Here is a 14,977-nt window from a genome sequence, read left to right on the forward strand (position 1 = left end):
CGCCCCCTCCCCCCAGTAAAGCATTCAGACAAACACCCCAGGCTGGGCCTTTGACAGTTACTCTGGCCCTGGACGCTCAGTGCAGGGCGCCCTTGTCCTGGGTGGAGGCGCAGGTGTTCTGATCCCCCTTCCCTCCCTGGGCCCGGGAGCCGCTCGGAGACACAGGGCAGGGGTACAGGTGCTGAAAGCCTCCCTCTCTCCCTGGGCCTAGGCGGTGAGGTGGACCCGGGATGCAGGTGCCTGGAGCGCCCCTTCCTCCTTCTCTGGGCCCGGGAGCCGCTGGTAGCCGCGGGGCGCCGGGGGAGGGCTGGGCGGGGCGGGGCGGCGCTGGGGGGGCGGAGGGGGAGCAGCCAGGCGGGGCGGGGGTGCGGCGCACCTTGCTCGGCCCCCGCCCGCGCCGCCCTCCGGCTCTGGCCCGCCCGGCCCAGCAGCCGGCAGAGCGTGGGAGGACGATGGGTCAGCGCAGGGGACCCGGGTGAGGGCGGCGGCCGCGCTCACTCGGCAGTGCGGCTCCATGGACTCCCCGGGCGCCTTGTCGGCCAAGCCTCCCAGCGGGTAAGCGCAGCGGTGGTTCGGGGTTCACTAGAGGCGGGGTGCAGGGGGTCGGGCCCGTGGCGCGGATTGCACCCGAGTGCGCTGGGAGCAGGCGGCTCAGGCGTTTCCCGGAGCTCATGCGCTCTCGGGGCGCTCCTGGGGCTCCCCTTCTCTGGCAGGCGGGACCTCACCGGAGGTGGGGGTGGGCGTGCTGTGAACTTTGCTGCCCGGCTCGTTGCCCGAGTAACAGTGTCAGTCTGAGGCCCAATCACTTTCTGCTCCAGGGTGTTTGAATGGTTTTTTTTTGGGTGGTGGTGGGGGGATCGGACTGACAGAACCCTTTTCCCCCGCCCTCTGCTCTAAGCCTTCCCTGGCCCATGCAGGGGTTCCTTCAGGGCTCCGGCGAGGTAGGACATGGCCTCAGAGTCCACACCGGACTCTGGCCGCCTGGCGTCCGCCTGCCCCGGGCACTCACCGCCCCGCAGTCTGTCCGTGTTCCCTGCAAAATTGAGTTGGGGGCTTCGAGGTTCCCGGTGCTGCAAGATACCTGATCTGGTTGCCTTGGGGATTATGTAAAGGGCACTGCCCTGGAGGTTTTTATGACAACTGATTCCCCTCTCCTGCCTCCCCTGGGTTCCGCCATATATTCTGGAGATCCCATCATTGTAATTAAATTCAAGACTTTTCTTCACCTCAGTGGTAGCCTGCATCTGCCCCAGCACCTCAGTTTCCCATCCCCGTATCTTGGGTGCAGGGTTTGCATGTGACAAGCAGACTTTACTCACAGGAATAGTGGCTTCCCCAGGAGAGCAACACCCGAGTGACTTGCCCTGTAGACTGGTCCTGAGAGTGGGGGACCGGCTCCCATTCCTCAGGTTGGTCCTCTGCGTGGCCCCTGGGACTGGCCATTTCTGCGCAACCGCACTATGGCCTTGTGCCCTCCAGCAGGCCTGGAGCACCCCGTGAGTCTTGCAAATGGAATGAGTGTGCTTGGGTGGGCCTTGCACCTGCTTGTCGAAGGGCCCACTTTCCAGCAACTGGTCCTGAACAAGGCGGCTTTGGAACAACTAATCTTTTTTCTTTGCAGTTGTGTCCCCACTGACTCACCCTGCCCAGGTGCCCTTAGGCCTGCCGCTGTGTTGCCCAAATTAGCAAAGAGTTTTCAAATTGGATTACAGCAATTAAACAAAATCTTCTTCCTTGAATGTCATAAACAAAAGAGAGCCAGGTTAGCAAAATCAAATAATCCGGAAGCTGAGAGATCTTTAAAAGAATTTTCTTTTGCAGTGACTTTAGTAGTGGTTATGTAACTCCCTTTGAACAAACAAATCTCCCTCAAAGAAAATAAGTGTGGGGAATCCCAGTTTGATGTAGTTGTTATCTCTAACAGACAGTAGAATATTAAAAAAGAATCACCTTGAAGTGTTTTTAGCTTTCTTAGACTGTTTTATGAGTCTGCTTAAGGAGGCCGAGCCCCTTTATCACTGTCACCTTATAGAGAAATATTAAAAGCAGAGCATTTAAGAGACCAGAAAAATAATCCAAAATGTACTAGTAAGATTCTTAAAAGGAATCAGGTCTTCCAGGGAATCAGGTTGTAGAAGTGAAACCATGAATCTCAGCCTGATATTCCCTGCCCAGAGTCTGAACTGAGCATTCACTGTGAGCAGTGCCTTGAGAAGCTGAGGCCTCAGGGAAAAATACAAAGACTTTGAATAAAGCTGGAGGAGTTCTTATTCCTGTTGAGCTGGGTTCTTTCCACACATAGTGCTTCTAATCTGTTAGTTTAAAAGTCCTTGTTAGATATATTATTTTTTAACTTCCACTTCTCTGATTACTTGAGCGTTGTCATTTGCCTTAGTACCTTTAATGAAGAGCTATCAAGAAGAATACCTTGGTAGGTACTTATGGACAGGAATTGCATGTTTAGTAATGACCAGTGTGGTTGCCTCTTGGCTCTTTCCTGCCCCTCTAATGCAGGAGAATCCTGCAGTGTTTATCATGTGCCTTTGGAAAGTTTGTGTTCTCTGTGCTTTCACTAATGGTTATCAACTCAAACTCACTGTAAGCATTGACTTTCCCACATGATAGGGAAGCTGAGTTGGGATGAAGTTGTGCTGTTGACTGAAACCACTTTTTCTCGTATGTGTGTGTGTGGTGGGGAGTGGGGGGTGGGAATGGATGGGCAGGGAACAATGAATGAAGGAGGTTTCCATTCTTTTTAATTTTTTAAATTATATTTATTTATATTTTGGAAAGAGACAGCCAGAAATCAAGAGGGGAGGAGGAGATAGAGAGGGATAGATACAGAAACACCTGCAACACTGCTTCACCACTTGGAAAGTTTTCCCCGTGTAGGTAGCAACATGGGGCTCCAACCCAGGCCCTTGCACATTGTAACATGTGTGCCTAACCAGGTGCACCACCACCTGGCCCTGAAGTTTCCCATTCTAAAAAAAAAAAAAAAGCTACAGTAACTCTTCTTGAGAATGACTAAAGGGACAAACAGGTTAGTCATTGCATATTCACTGAGCATGTGTTTGTTTTTTTCTTATCTTTATTTATTGGATAGACACAGCCAGAAATTGAGAAGGAAGAGGGTGATAGAGAGGGAGAGAGACAGAGAGATACCTGCAACCATGCTTCACCATTTATGACGCTTTCGCCCTGCAAGTGGGGGCTGGGAGCCTAAACCTGGGTCCTTGTGCTTTGTAACATGTGCACTCAACCAGGTGTGCCACCACCTAGCCCCTCGGGCATGTGTTTAACTAAATTATTTATTGATGTGAATCATCTTTGTTGGGGGTATGAGTTGACATTTTTAATTGGGTTGGAATTGTATGTTTTATTAGTAATTTCATTAAAGCAGTGCTTTCTGACTAACTTCCATGTCTGGGAAAAGTATTCTTCTATAAGAAGGAAGACTTTATGTGATTCTTTAAGAAATTTTAAAGATCAGTTAAAGTGGCATTGTTGACAGAATACTTGAAGATACAGATCAAGGCAAATGGTCTTTTGGTGAAGCTTTTAAAAATGTATTTAAGTCCTCTTTTAGGTTTGTGAGATCCTACTAGTTGTTGTGGAGCCCAGGATCAAGATTTTCATTGGCCCCTGTTTGATTAAGAGAATTTGGGGGTTTAGAAGGTGTTTTTTTTTTCCTATGGAGGAAATGCATATTTCTGTAGCATAGTTTTCAGGACCGCTAGTACATTTGATCAGTGGCTGTATTCAGTGCTACACTTTTGGAAAAATTAGTGGAAGTCTTTGAATTTTTTTTTTTTTTGGTCATTACCAGGATTTCACCTCTCCAAGTTGACTTGTTCAGAGAGGGATAATGGCAGAGAATGACAAGGAAACCTCAGCACTTAATTTTCCTAAATTTATGAGTCATTTTAATCAATGTGAGCTTCATACAGATTTCGTTGCTGTTCACTATTCTGCATAAATTTGTAGCAATTTAATCAAATTACTAGACCAAGAAGTATTTTTTCTTCGTTACTGTAATCGTTAAGGTTTTACCACTCTGGTCTGACTTTTTCAGATAGAAAGAGAAGGACAGATAGGGAAAGAGACCACAGGACTGAAGCTCCCTTGAATGTACTGAGGACCTGGTTCAAATCTGAGACACACAGGGCAAAGTTGACACACTATCCAGGTGAGCTATTCTGCAGCTCCTAAGAAATAAATTTTAAAAAATTAAGTGGGTAACGAGCTGGTTTAGTCTTGTCAGCATCCAATATAGCTAATACTAAGCATAAAAAGTCTTTGGTCTTGACAGTCAATATGAACCTGCCACAATGATACTGTCTTTGTCAACTGTTCCCATTTTATAAATACTATAAAATCTTAACAAATATATACCATAATAAAAGGTTTAGGCTTCTAGGCCTTTTCTCTTTTTTTAAGGCCTTTTGGTTTTTGGCTGACATGTTAGAAAATGTGTTTACATTCTTTAAAAATAATAGAACATATAATTTCTTGTTACGCTAGACGTTCCCTCAGTTAATTTGAACTGTTTTTTTAAAAATTTTTAAAAATATTTTATTTATTTATTCCCTTTTGTTGCCCTTGTTGTTTTATTGTTGTAGTTATTATTGTTGTTGTCATTGTTGGATAGGACAGAGAGAAATGGAGAGAGGAGGAGAAGACAGAGAGGAGGAGAGAAAGATAGACACCTGCAGACCTGCTTCACCGCCTGTGAAGCGACTCCCCTGCAGGTGGGGAGCCGGGGTTCGAACCGGGATCCTTATGCCAGTCCTTGTGCTTTGCGCCACCTGCACTTAACCCGCTGCGCTACAGCCCGACTCCCTGAACTGTTTTTTTAATGTTTTTTTTTTTTTGAGCTGTCCTCTGTGTTGGCAGTTCATATAAGAACATAAAAGTTAGATGTTGCTGGGATTACAGTGGAACACAGGACTAGGGATTGTACTTTTTTGTCATTTGACTTTTTTTCTTAATGAATTAGGCATGCAGGCCGTTTCTCTGTTGTACTGTAAAATGATCCTAGGGCTTCTTAAATATTTCCCAGTGGTTGTGAAAGAATGGGAATGGTGTGTCCCTGGTGTGAAGTCTGCAGGCTGGACTCTCCTCTGCTCACCTCCCAAAATACACCCTGCCTCCCACTGCTCAAAAAGTGCCATCCTGACTGAATCATGCTTAGGGGAGCCCTGGGCAGCTCTCACAGACAAGGGGCTTTGTGTTCAGTGATCATTTCATTTGGGACTGAGCTGTAAAGCCATCTGATATGTCTGTCCAAGAGTGCATCCATAATTATCATTGAGTAATTAATCATGTGATTTATTTATACATCATAATAAGAGTAGCCTAGGTTTCTAGGACTTTGTGGTTCATTGTTGAATGTACTGTCAAATTGACTTTTGCAACTGTGCTGAATTTTTAAAAAATATTTTATTTATTTATTAATGAGAAACATAGGAGGAAAGAGAAAGACCCAGACATCACTCTGGTACATATGCTGCCGGGGATTGAACTCAGGACCTCATGCTTGAGAGTCCAATGCTTTATCCACTGCGCCACCTCCCGGACCACCTGAGCTGAATTTTTCAAAAGTGAACCGAGATACTGAATGCCCAAGTCTGCTAAGAGGCAAAATGGGAATATTTAAAAATAGGAACACTTGGTTCTGAATGAGACTTAAAGGAACTAAAAGTTTTTAGGAAAGGATTCTCTTATTCTCATGTAATTGTGGGGTCTGTGGATTTTCTGTACTGGTTAATTTTAATGATATAATTTTTTTTTAGTTTCTTTATCTAGAACGGAACATAGATTTGACAGTTTATGACTCATTGAATGCTTTGATTTATATCTTCATCTTTGTACTGTTTCTACTTACAAATATTTTATATCATTGATAATATCTTTTTACTCTCGACTGTCATTTTGTTGGTGAGTTTTATTTGCTTATTTAATATCTCTCTTCAGACTGTTTTTGCTCCTTCAAAGGATAAATAATTTATTCTGTTGCACATTGATGTGGTATATACTTTTCTTTCTTTCTTTCTTTTTTTTTTTCTTTTTTGCAACTGGGAGGCTTATCCTGGGCTTCATGACTGCTACAGTACCATTATTCCTGGTGACCATTTGTTCCTTTGTCTTCTTCCCATTTTTTTTAAAGAGAGAGAGAGAGAGAGAAATGGAGAGAGACATAGTGAGTGAAGGAGAGATACTTATAGCATTGCTCCACTCAAGAACCTTTCCTACCAGCAGGTGGGAAGATAAGACTTTTTGTTGTTGTTGTTATTATCTTTTATTTATTTATTAGATAGAGACATCCAGAAATTGAGAGGAAGGGGGAGATAGGAAGACAGAGAGACACGTATAGCACTGCTTCACCACTTGTGAAGCTTTCCCCCTGCAGGTGGTGACCAGGGGCTTGAACCCAGGTACTTTGTAATACGTGTGCTCAACCAGGTGTGCCACTATCGGGCCCTGAAACTGAGGACTTTAACCTGGGTCCTTGCACATGGTAATGTCTGCATTCTACCTAGTCCTAATGTTATGTCATTTTTATTTTACTATTTATCTTGTTTTATAATCATTATATGATTACTCACTATTATTGTTACTATTTTTTAAAACCAAAGCACTGCTCAGCTCTGTCTTAATGGTGGTGGTAGGAATCAAAGGTGGGACCTCAAAGCCTCAGAAATGAAAGTCTGTTGCATAAGCTTCTGTGCTACTTCCTCTGATCCTTCAGTGAGTTTTTTTCCTTTTTTTTCTTTTTTTTATATTTATTTTATTTATTTATTCCCTTTTGTTGCCCTTGTTGTTTTATTGTTGTAGTTATTATTGTTGTTGTCATTGTTGGATAGGACAGAGAGAAATGGAGAGAGGAGGGGAAGACAGAGAGGAGGAGAGAAAGATAGACACCTGCAGACCTGCTTCACCGCCTGTGAAGCGACTCCTCTGCAGGTGGGGAGCCGGGGTTCGAACCGTGATCCTTATGCCAGTCCTTGTGCTTTGCGCCACCTGCGCTTAACCCGCTGTGCTACAGCCCGACTCCCAGTTTTTTTCCTTTTTATTTATTTATTTACTTATTCCCTTTTGTTCTTGTTGTTTATTGTTGTAGTTATTGATGTCTTCATTGTTGGATAGGACAGAGAGAAATGGAGAAAGGAGGGGGAGACAGAGAAGGGGAGAGAAAGAGAGAAAGATAGTCTTTTCTCTCCAATATCTTTCTTAGGCTCAGAGATTCTCCAATATCTTTCTTAGGCTCAGAGATTTCTCTACTGCAGGTTCATCCCTTAAAACCTTCTGTTACTTTTCCTTCTAATCTCACTCTTGCTTCTTTACAAAGTTTTCTTGGAAATTTAAATTGGCTTAGGTAGTATCATTATCTCCCCACTAGTTGCCTCCAACCGCAGTTTGATCTGTTAAAAGGAAATAAACAGTCCTCAAAGTGTATGTTAACCCCCAAAGCCTCCAATATCTATCTTAGGCTCAGAGATAGTATTTCCAATACTTTTCTTTCTAATGCTTCTCCTTCTCTCTCTCTCTCCATCTCTATCTCTCTCTCTCTCTCTCTCTGTCTCTCTCTCTCTTTTACCAGAGCACTGTTTGGCTCTGGCATATGGTGGTGCCAGGAAGGGAACTTGGTACCTCCAAGCCTTAGCCATGAAAGTATTTTGCATGAGTCTTATGTTGTCTGCTCAACCTCTGTTTAAAATAAATTTATTTTTAAGATTTGTTTACTAATTACAGAGAGACAGAGAGAAAAACACAGCATCACTCTGGCATATGCAGTGCTGGGAATGGAAGACAGGACTTCATTCTTGTATGGCTGCTATTCCATCCATTGTGATATATGATAGCTCTCTATTTGTACAGTTTGGGGGCATTAAAGAAACTACTACTGGGGCTGGGTGGTGATGCATCTGATAGAGTGCTCATATGCCATGCACAGGACCTGGGTTTAAGTCCCCACTCCTCACCTGCAGGGGGGAAGCTTCACAAGTAGTGAAGCAGGTCTGCAAGTGTCTCTCTTTCTAGCCCTCTCTGTCACCTTCTCACTCTCTTTATCCCTATCAAATAAATAGCTAAAATAAACAAAAAACTTTTACTGTGCAACCATCATCTACTTTTTCATCAACTTATGATCTTTTCAAGCCAAAATTCCATACCCACTCTCCATTCTTTCTTCTTCGAGCTGCTGGTGACCAGAATTCTAGTTTTTGCCCATATGAGCTTGATTCTTCTAGATGGCTTATCAGTACACTGACTCATCAGTAGCTTTGCTTAGGGTCGACTTAACTTCTCTCATCATGATGTCTTGAAGATCCAGTCGTGTCTTCTGATGTGTCAGAAGTCCTTCCTTATGTAGGTTTAAATCTTCCACAGTCTGTATATCCCACATGCAGTCATCCATGTAGCTACTGATGGCTCCTTTTCTTTCACCTTCTGACTGCTGTGATTAATGCTGCTGTGAACACAAGTGTAACAAAACCTAACCTGGTGTTGGTGTGTGTGTGTGTGTGTGTGTGTGTGTGTGTGTATCCCAAAGTGGGATTTCTGGGTGACGTGTCATTTTTAGCTTTCATTTTTGAGCAACTGCTACTTTTCTACTGTGGCTATAACATTTTATAGCAACACCCAGGAGTGTAAGGCTCTACCTTTTCCACGTCCTCTTATTACTTGGCCTTTAAAATGTGTTGGGGAAGAGGAAACAGAACCAGTTTTTGCTTTTTTTTTTTTTTCTTTTACCTCTGGAGCTCTGGTGAAGGCCTAGAGACCTGACAGGATACACCTTTGTAAGACATTTATTCTTTTTTCTTTTTTTTAAAAGACATTTATTCTTATCCTCTACACCTTGCACGCAATACTTGTACCAAAAGGGTACTGCCTTATAACGTATGGGTAAGTCGAAATTTCTGGGCCTGGGTCCTTGAAGAGAGGGGAGTGGGAAGGGGCCCATTCTGGTCAGGTGTAGATGGCTTAGATCAGCGGGGAAGCAATTACAGAAGCCAGACCTTCAACCTTCTGCATCCCATAATGACCTTGAGTCCATATTCCCAGAGGGTTAAAGAATAGGAAAGCTATCAGGGGAGGGGCTGGGATACAGATTTCTGGTGGTGGGAATTGTGCAAAGCTGTACCCCTCTTATCCTATGGTTTAGTCAATGTTTCCTTTTTATAAACAAAAAATTAGATTAAAAAAAAAAGAGGGGCTGCCCAAAATGACAGGTTTTTGCAAAGCTCTGCTATTAGCTGCAGGGTGTCATGGCCTGGGGAGTTGCAGAAGGGGAGAGAAATCAAAGGGCTGCCTCTCCAATTGTTTGTTTGACCAATAAGCAAACATATTCAGAAACTTGGAACACAAACTGAGTGCCAGTGAGTGTATATGTGTATAAGTGTATTTGTAAGTGCATCAGCGAGTGTATCTGTGCGAGCATTGTTTCTGAGTGTGTGAGAATTTTGTGAGGTTGTGTAGGTGTGTAAAAGTGAGTGGGTGTGAGCACATGTGATATGAAAGCATGTGTGAATGAGCGTGTAGACTCATGATTGTGTGTGTGTCCGAGTGTATGAGGGGTTAAGATTACTGTTTAATCTGACTTCATGTATCTGGCAAGACTCCAAGATTCCAAGTCAGATTTTGATAAGTTTATTTTTTCAAACTTAATAATTTGAGAGTTGAATTTAAAATTGAATTGGGTAGAAGTGATGATCCAGAAAAAGTATATACTGATGTCTATGTGGCTCATTTTTGACACCAACATAGAGTGTTGTTCACCAGAGCCCTGCTAATTAAGAACAAAATCCATTAATGTCCAATGACAAACCATTAGGTTGGAAAGAGACTGGCTGCCTGCAGTTTCCCACTGAGAGCGGCTCTTTGCCAAGGTCCCCCTCCGTCTTCCTGCCTTTCCATCTGGCCTTCTATAATTATCATGTAGAATTGCTTTGGGCTAGAAGTGAAAGCTTTCTTCCTCCTACTCTAGGTCTAAACCCAATTTTCCATCATGATGCTAACAGGGTGTCGACATTAGACAGGAAGAAAGAATGTGGGTCTGTCAGAGGGGCAGACCAGCATTCAGATTTATTTTTTTCACTCTTATTTATTTTCTAGTAAACATTGTTTAGGAAAACCATTTAGTACAGGATCAAAATTACAAGCAACAGAAATAACAAAGTCAATGATCAATTATAGGCAAATTCTATAGATAGATTAATAAAAGCAATAATACATAAAGTCTGCACCTTTATTCACCAAGGAAAATAAGTTTTTATCATATATCTAATTTCATTTTGTAATTTTAAAGATTCAAAAGGCTAGCAAAATACCCAGAATCTCACAGTAATCATAAGCATAGAATGCAAATTTGGTGACAAATGAAAGAAAAAAAAATGCAGCTTTCTGATGGACATTGCAAACAGTAAACTAGAAGAAGTAGAAATCAAGGAATTAATACTATTAAAAATATAATTAAAGGGGATTGGGTGGTGGCATACTTGGTTGAGTGCACATGTTACTAGTGTTCAGATTTAAACCTTCATTGGAATGTGATGTTTTGTGTCTCTCTTACCAGCCCCATTCTGCTTCACACCCTCTGCCATATCTCACTTCTGACACAGTGATCCGTAGTTGAGTCTCTCCTGAATGAAGTTTTTCTGTGCACTCTTTAGCATTCAGAGAATAGACTTTGATTTGAAACATTTCCTTAGTATTTGTCCTGTAAAAACACTTACTGTGAGCCGGGGAGATAGCGTCATATTATAGGAACAGACTATCATGCCTGACTCACCAAAGGTCCCAGGTTCAATCCCCAGAACCACCATAAGCCAAAGCACTGGTAAAAGCAAGGAGCTGGTAAACACAAACAAATATAAAATCTACCACAGTGTCTCACATTTTTGGAATAAAGAATTGGTGTGTGTGTGTGTGTGTGTGTGTGTGTGTAGGTTTTTCTAAAAGGAGGAGGCAGCATGTCCTTTATGAACTTGCCATATGTCTCCATGTTCATCTTCGACTATGATGGCAAACCCCCCCCCCAACCGCTGTTAGGGCAAGACTCTCCTATCCTGTGCGTGGGTCTGGGTGGGTGGGGGGTTGGAATGAGCGCAGAAGTTGGAAGTAGTTTTTCTTTATCTTAGAGGTGAAATTGTCAAATGGCTGAAATCTTGAAATCTAGCATCCAGTGGCCACTTTTCACCAGTGGTCATCCCATCACACAGAGGAGAAACCTAGTGTCCTTTCAAGTATATACTCACCCCTCAGAGGGTGAGCCTTCAGAACTGAGTGATGACCTTCCTGCCCTTTGGTCTGGCATTGACACTGCTAATGCCAAATGATTTTTTTTCCTCAACAGGGTTATTGCTGGGGCTTGGTGCCAGGAATATGAATCTACTTCTCCCATTTTTTTCTTTTCTTTTTTCTACTTTTTTTTTGTAGATAGGAGAGAGAAATTGAAAGAGGATAGGAAGATACAGAGGGAGAGAGAAAGAGAGACACTTGTAGATCTGCTTTACTGCTCTGAAGCTTCACCTCTGCAGGTGGGAAGTAGGGGCTCAAACCCAGGTCCTTGTGCCTAATAAGATGTGGCCTAGCTGGGTGTGCCACCTCCCAGCCCTGGTGCCAAAGCCTTTGAAGGCAAGAACCATCTTCATTGTCTGCTGCTATTTTTTTTAAGCATTTACCTGGCATTCATTAGGGACTTTTTGTGAAAGTTGGGTTTACTTGGCTCACTGAGACTCTGGGCAAGCAAGTGCTCTTTAATCTGTATCCTTGAAAAGTATGTTCATAGGACTGGAGGATGGTGTGCCCAGTTACCATGCGGAAGGACCCAGGTTCAAGCCCCTTGTGCCTACGTAGCTACAGGTCTACCTTCACAAGTAAAAGCAAGTGAAGCAGTGCTACAGGTCTCTCTCTCTCCATCTCCTTCTTCCTTCTTTATTTCTTATGTCTCTATCCTATCAACAATAAATAAATAAATAAAATAAAAATAAAAGTAGAAAAACATGTCCAATCATTCTCACAAAAATTAATGGATCCCCCATTATAATGCTTTCCTAAATCTATGTGAAATCCTTTCCTGGGAGTTAAAACTGACAGTTGGAAACATGTGCAGTTGGAAGAACAACCCTTTTGTCTCTGTTTTGACTCTTGGTCTGTGGAAAACATTGCTTTTCAGACCACACTTTTGAATGACAAATTCAGAAGAAAATTATATGTCTATGGGGTTTACTTCATGTTTACTTCTCTGCTTCTGGCTTTCAGATGATTATTATATAAGGACACAGATTTCAGTGGGTAGGGCCAGTGGGAAGGAATTCTGACTTGTGTTTTAAGTGTTAATAATCCACTCATGTGATGTTTGCACTTTACTTTCATGGCATTTTTACTTACACATTGAAGTGTTTTGGTGATACTAACTATTAACTGACATTAGAATGAGTTTTTATTTTATACATTCAAAATGTATGTCACTGGAAAATAAAGGCTTCCTACCAGATTTTACATTATTGTTTTAAAAGTATTTTATTTATTTTAATGAAAGAAATGCAGAGAGAAAGTTACAGAGGGAAGAAAGAGGGAAATACCAGAGCTCTGCTCAGCTCTGGCTTATGGTGGTGCTGAGGATTTGAACCAGGGATCTTAGAGTCTTAGGCATGAAAGGCTTTTGCAGAACCATTATGCTGTCTCCCCAGCCCTTCCATTGCTCTTTTGTCCGAGTAGAGACAGTGTCCCCTCTTCTAGGCACAGGGGTCCCTCTAAGAGGGATGGGGGATTTTGCAGAAAGGACTTGAGACAACCAGGCCATCTTTATAGTGAGCCCTTCATTCCTCACTCCATGTGACAGGAATGGAGATGCTGTGGCAGTCTGATTCGAGTTAAGTCTCCTGTCTTTTGGGCTGGTGGGGTTTGTGGAGGAAGACTTAGCTCTCACCTGGGAGGAAGACTTGGCTCTCACCCAGTCTGTGCCATCCAGCTTTAGTGAGTAGAACGGAGGGTAGAACATCTGCAGGCGAGTCCATTGCTGAGCAGTCAGCTGTCTGTCCCCTATATTCTATTTGCCTCTCTGCAGACTACTCACTGGAAAATAAGAGGGTGCACTTCTCAAAATGCATATATTTTCTTTTTTAATTTTTTTAAAAAAGTCTTTATTTGTTGGGTAGAAACAGTCATAAATTGAAAGGGAAGGGGGTGATAGGGAGAGAGACAGAGAGACACCTGCAGCACTGCTTCACCCCTTGTGAAGCTTTCCCCCTGCAGGTGGGGACTGGGGGCATGAACCTGGGTCCTTGAGCACTGTAACATGTGCTCTTAACTAGATGCGACACCACCTGGCCTCCAAATGCATATGTTTTCTTGGTAGGAAAAATACTAAGAAATTTGTAGATCTACTAAGTAGTGTCAGGAAAGGAATATAAACTGAACCAGTTACTCAAGGACATTTACACAGTCTTGGGTCAGTGGACAACTTAAATTATTTTATTTTATTTTATTTTGCAATTCAGAGAGAATGACCAGAGCACTGCTCAGCTTTGACTAATGGTGGTGCTGGGGATTGAACCTGGAACCTCAGAGTCTCAGGCATGCAAGTCTTTTGTAGAACTATTATGCTGTCTCCCCAGCCTAATAGTCTAAATTTTGTGAATTTGTTTGAACACAGGAGATCTAAGAGCTCTATCAGCCTCATCCCCAGCACATTACCTGATAAAGTGTTCAATGTTTGTTCTTTGACAAACTTTCTCTTAAAACGGCTCAGTTGTTTTGCTGAAGGAATGTGATGGGTTTTCCTCTGTTAGAAGGCCGTCTTTAGCTGACAGGAGTGATGAGAGTTTGGTCTGTTTGACTAACTCAAGTGCTATGGTTTGCGAAAACATCGATATTGACAGTATTTTAAGATACCCTAATTGGTGGAATCTAGACCTTTCCACATTGCTGAAATCAGTGGCTTATTTCTAAGAATGCAGTCCCCTGGGTGTATCGTGTCATCACAGTTTCAGCATTACATTGAGAAAATCTAGCCAGTGATTTAGATCTTGCCAGAAAATGAGTCGCCAGGACTGACTGACTACCTGGGAAGTGAGCATTGTATCTGGGTGGATAAGGAATCAGCAGCACTGTGGTGACTGCTGTGTCCCCTGCTTCATGTCTTCTTGGCAAATAGTCACAATAGGGCTGAGGAGGCAGCATAATGATTTTGCATAAGATTCATGCCTGAACCTATGATTCCCTGCACCACCATAAGCCAGAGCTGCCCTCACCCAATAATAAATAAAATGGAAACAAAGTAGTCATAGGAGTGAAAACAAGACTCTGAGTAAGCAAGTTTCTTATCATCTGAATTGTGATCCTTTGGGAAAAAATAATTGGTCTTCTCACTTCACTACAGCAATAAGATATTTCAAAGTAAAGTTTCTAATGGGAATGACCTGAAGAAAACCAGGGTGTCCTATCCTCTTGTCTGCCCGTCCATCTGTGTCTGTGATGGTGTCTGTAGTGCAGTGAGGCCAGATCTGGGCTGTGTTGATATGGGTCCTCAGGGACTGAACCTGCACCTCTTGTACAGTCTGGGCATTCAGAGAGGAGACTGGTGAAGCTAAAGGCCAGCGACCAGTTGAAGGAGGTTTTTGGACTCTAGCATGGAGGAGACCACTGTGGTTTATGGTGGTTCAGAGGACTGAACCTAGGAGCTTGGAGCCTTAGGTGTGAAAGTCTTTTTGTAGAACCATTATGCAATCTCTCTGGACCCAAGCATGCACTTTTATTTATAATGTATTTTATTTCAGTGAGGTACCAGAACACTGATCAGCTCTGGTTTATGGTGGTGCTGTGGGGATTGAACCTGGGACCTCAGAGCCTCAGGTATGAAAGTCTTTCTGCATAGCCATTATGTTATCATATCACTCTAGTCCAAATGATTTTTTTTTGTCAGAACACTGCTAAACTGACTTCTGGTAGTGCTGGGGATTGAACCTAGGAT

At 43.0% G+C, this 14,977-nt stretch overlaps 1 protein-coding gene across 1 annotated transcript in view; it reads left to right on the forward strand.

Moving 5' to 3' along the window:
* The first annotated feature begins 296 nt into the window (after window positions 1-296).
* LOC132532690 (protein cordon-bleu-like) overlaps window positions 297-14,977 on the forward strand; it is a 93,389-nt gene continuing 78,708 nt past the window's right edge. Inside the window, exon 1 of the mRNA XM_060170996.1 lies at window positions 297-555. Coding sequence (XP_060026979.1) covers window positions 515-555 — 41 coding nt within the window. The 5' untranslated portion in view covers window positions 297-514. The remainder of the gene's footprint in view (window positions 556-14,977) is intronic.

Source organism: Erinaceus europaeus, chromosome 14 (assembly GCF_950295315.1).
Source record: "Erinaceus europaeus chromosome 14, mEriEur2.1, whole genome shotgun sequence".
Taxonomy (NCBI): Eukaryota; Metazoa; Chordata; class Mammalia; order Eulipotyphla; family Erinaceidae; genus Erinaceus; species Erinaceus europaeus.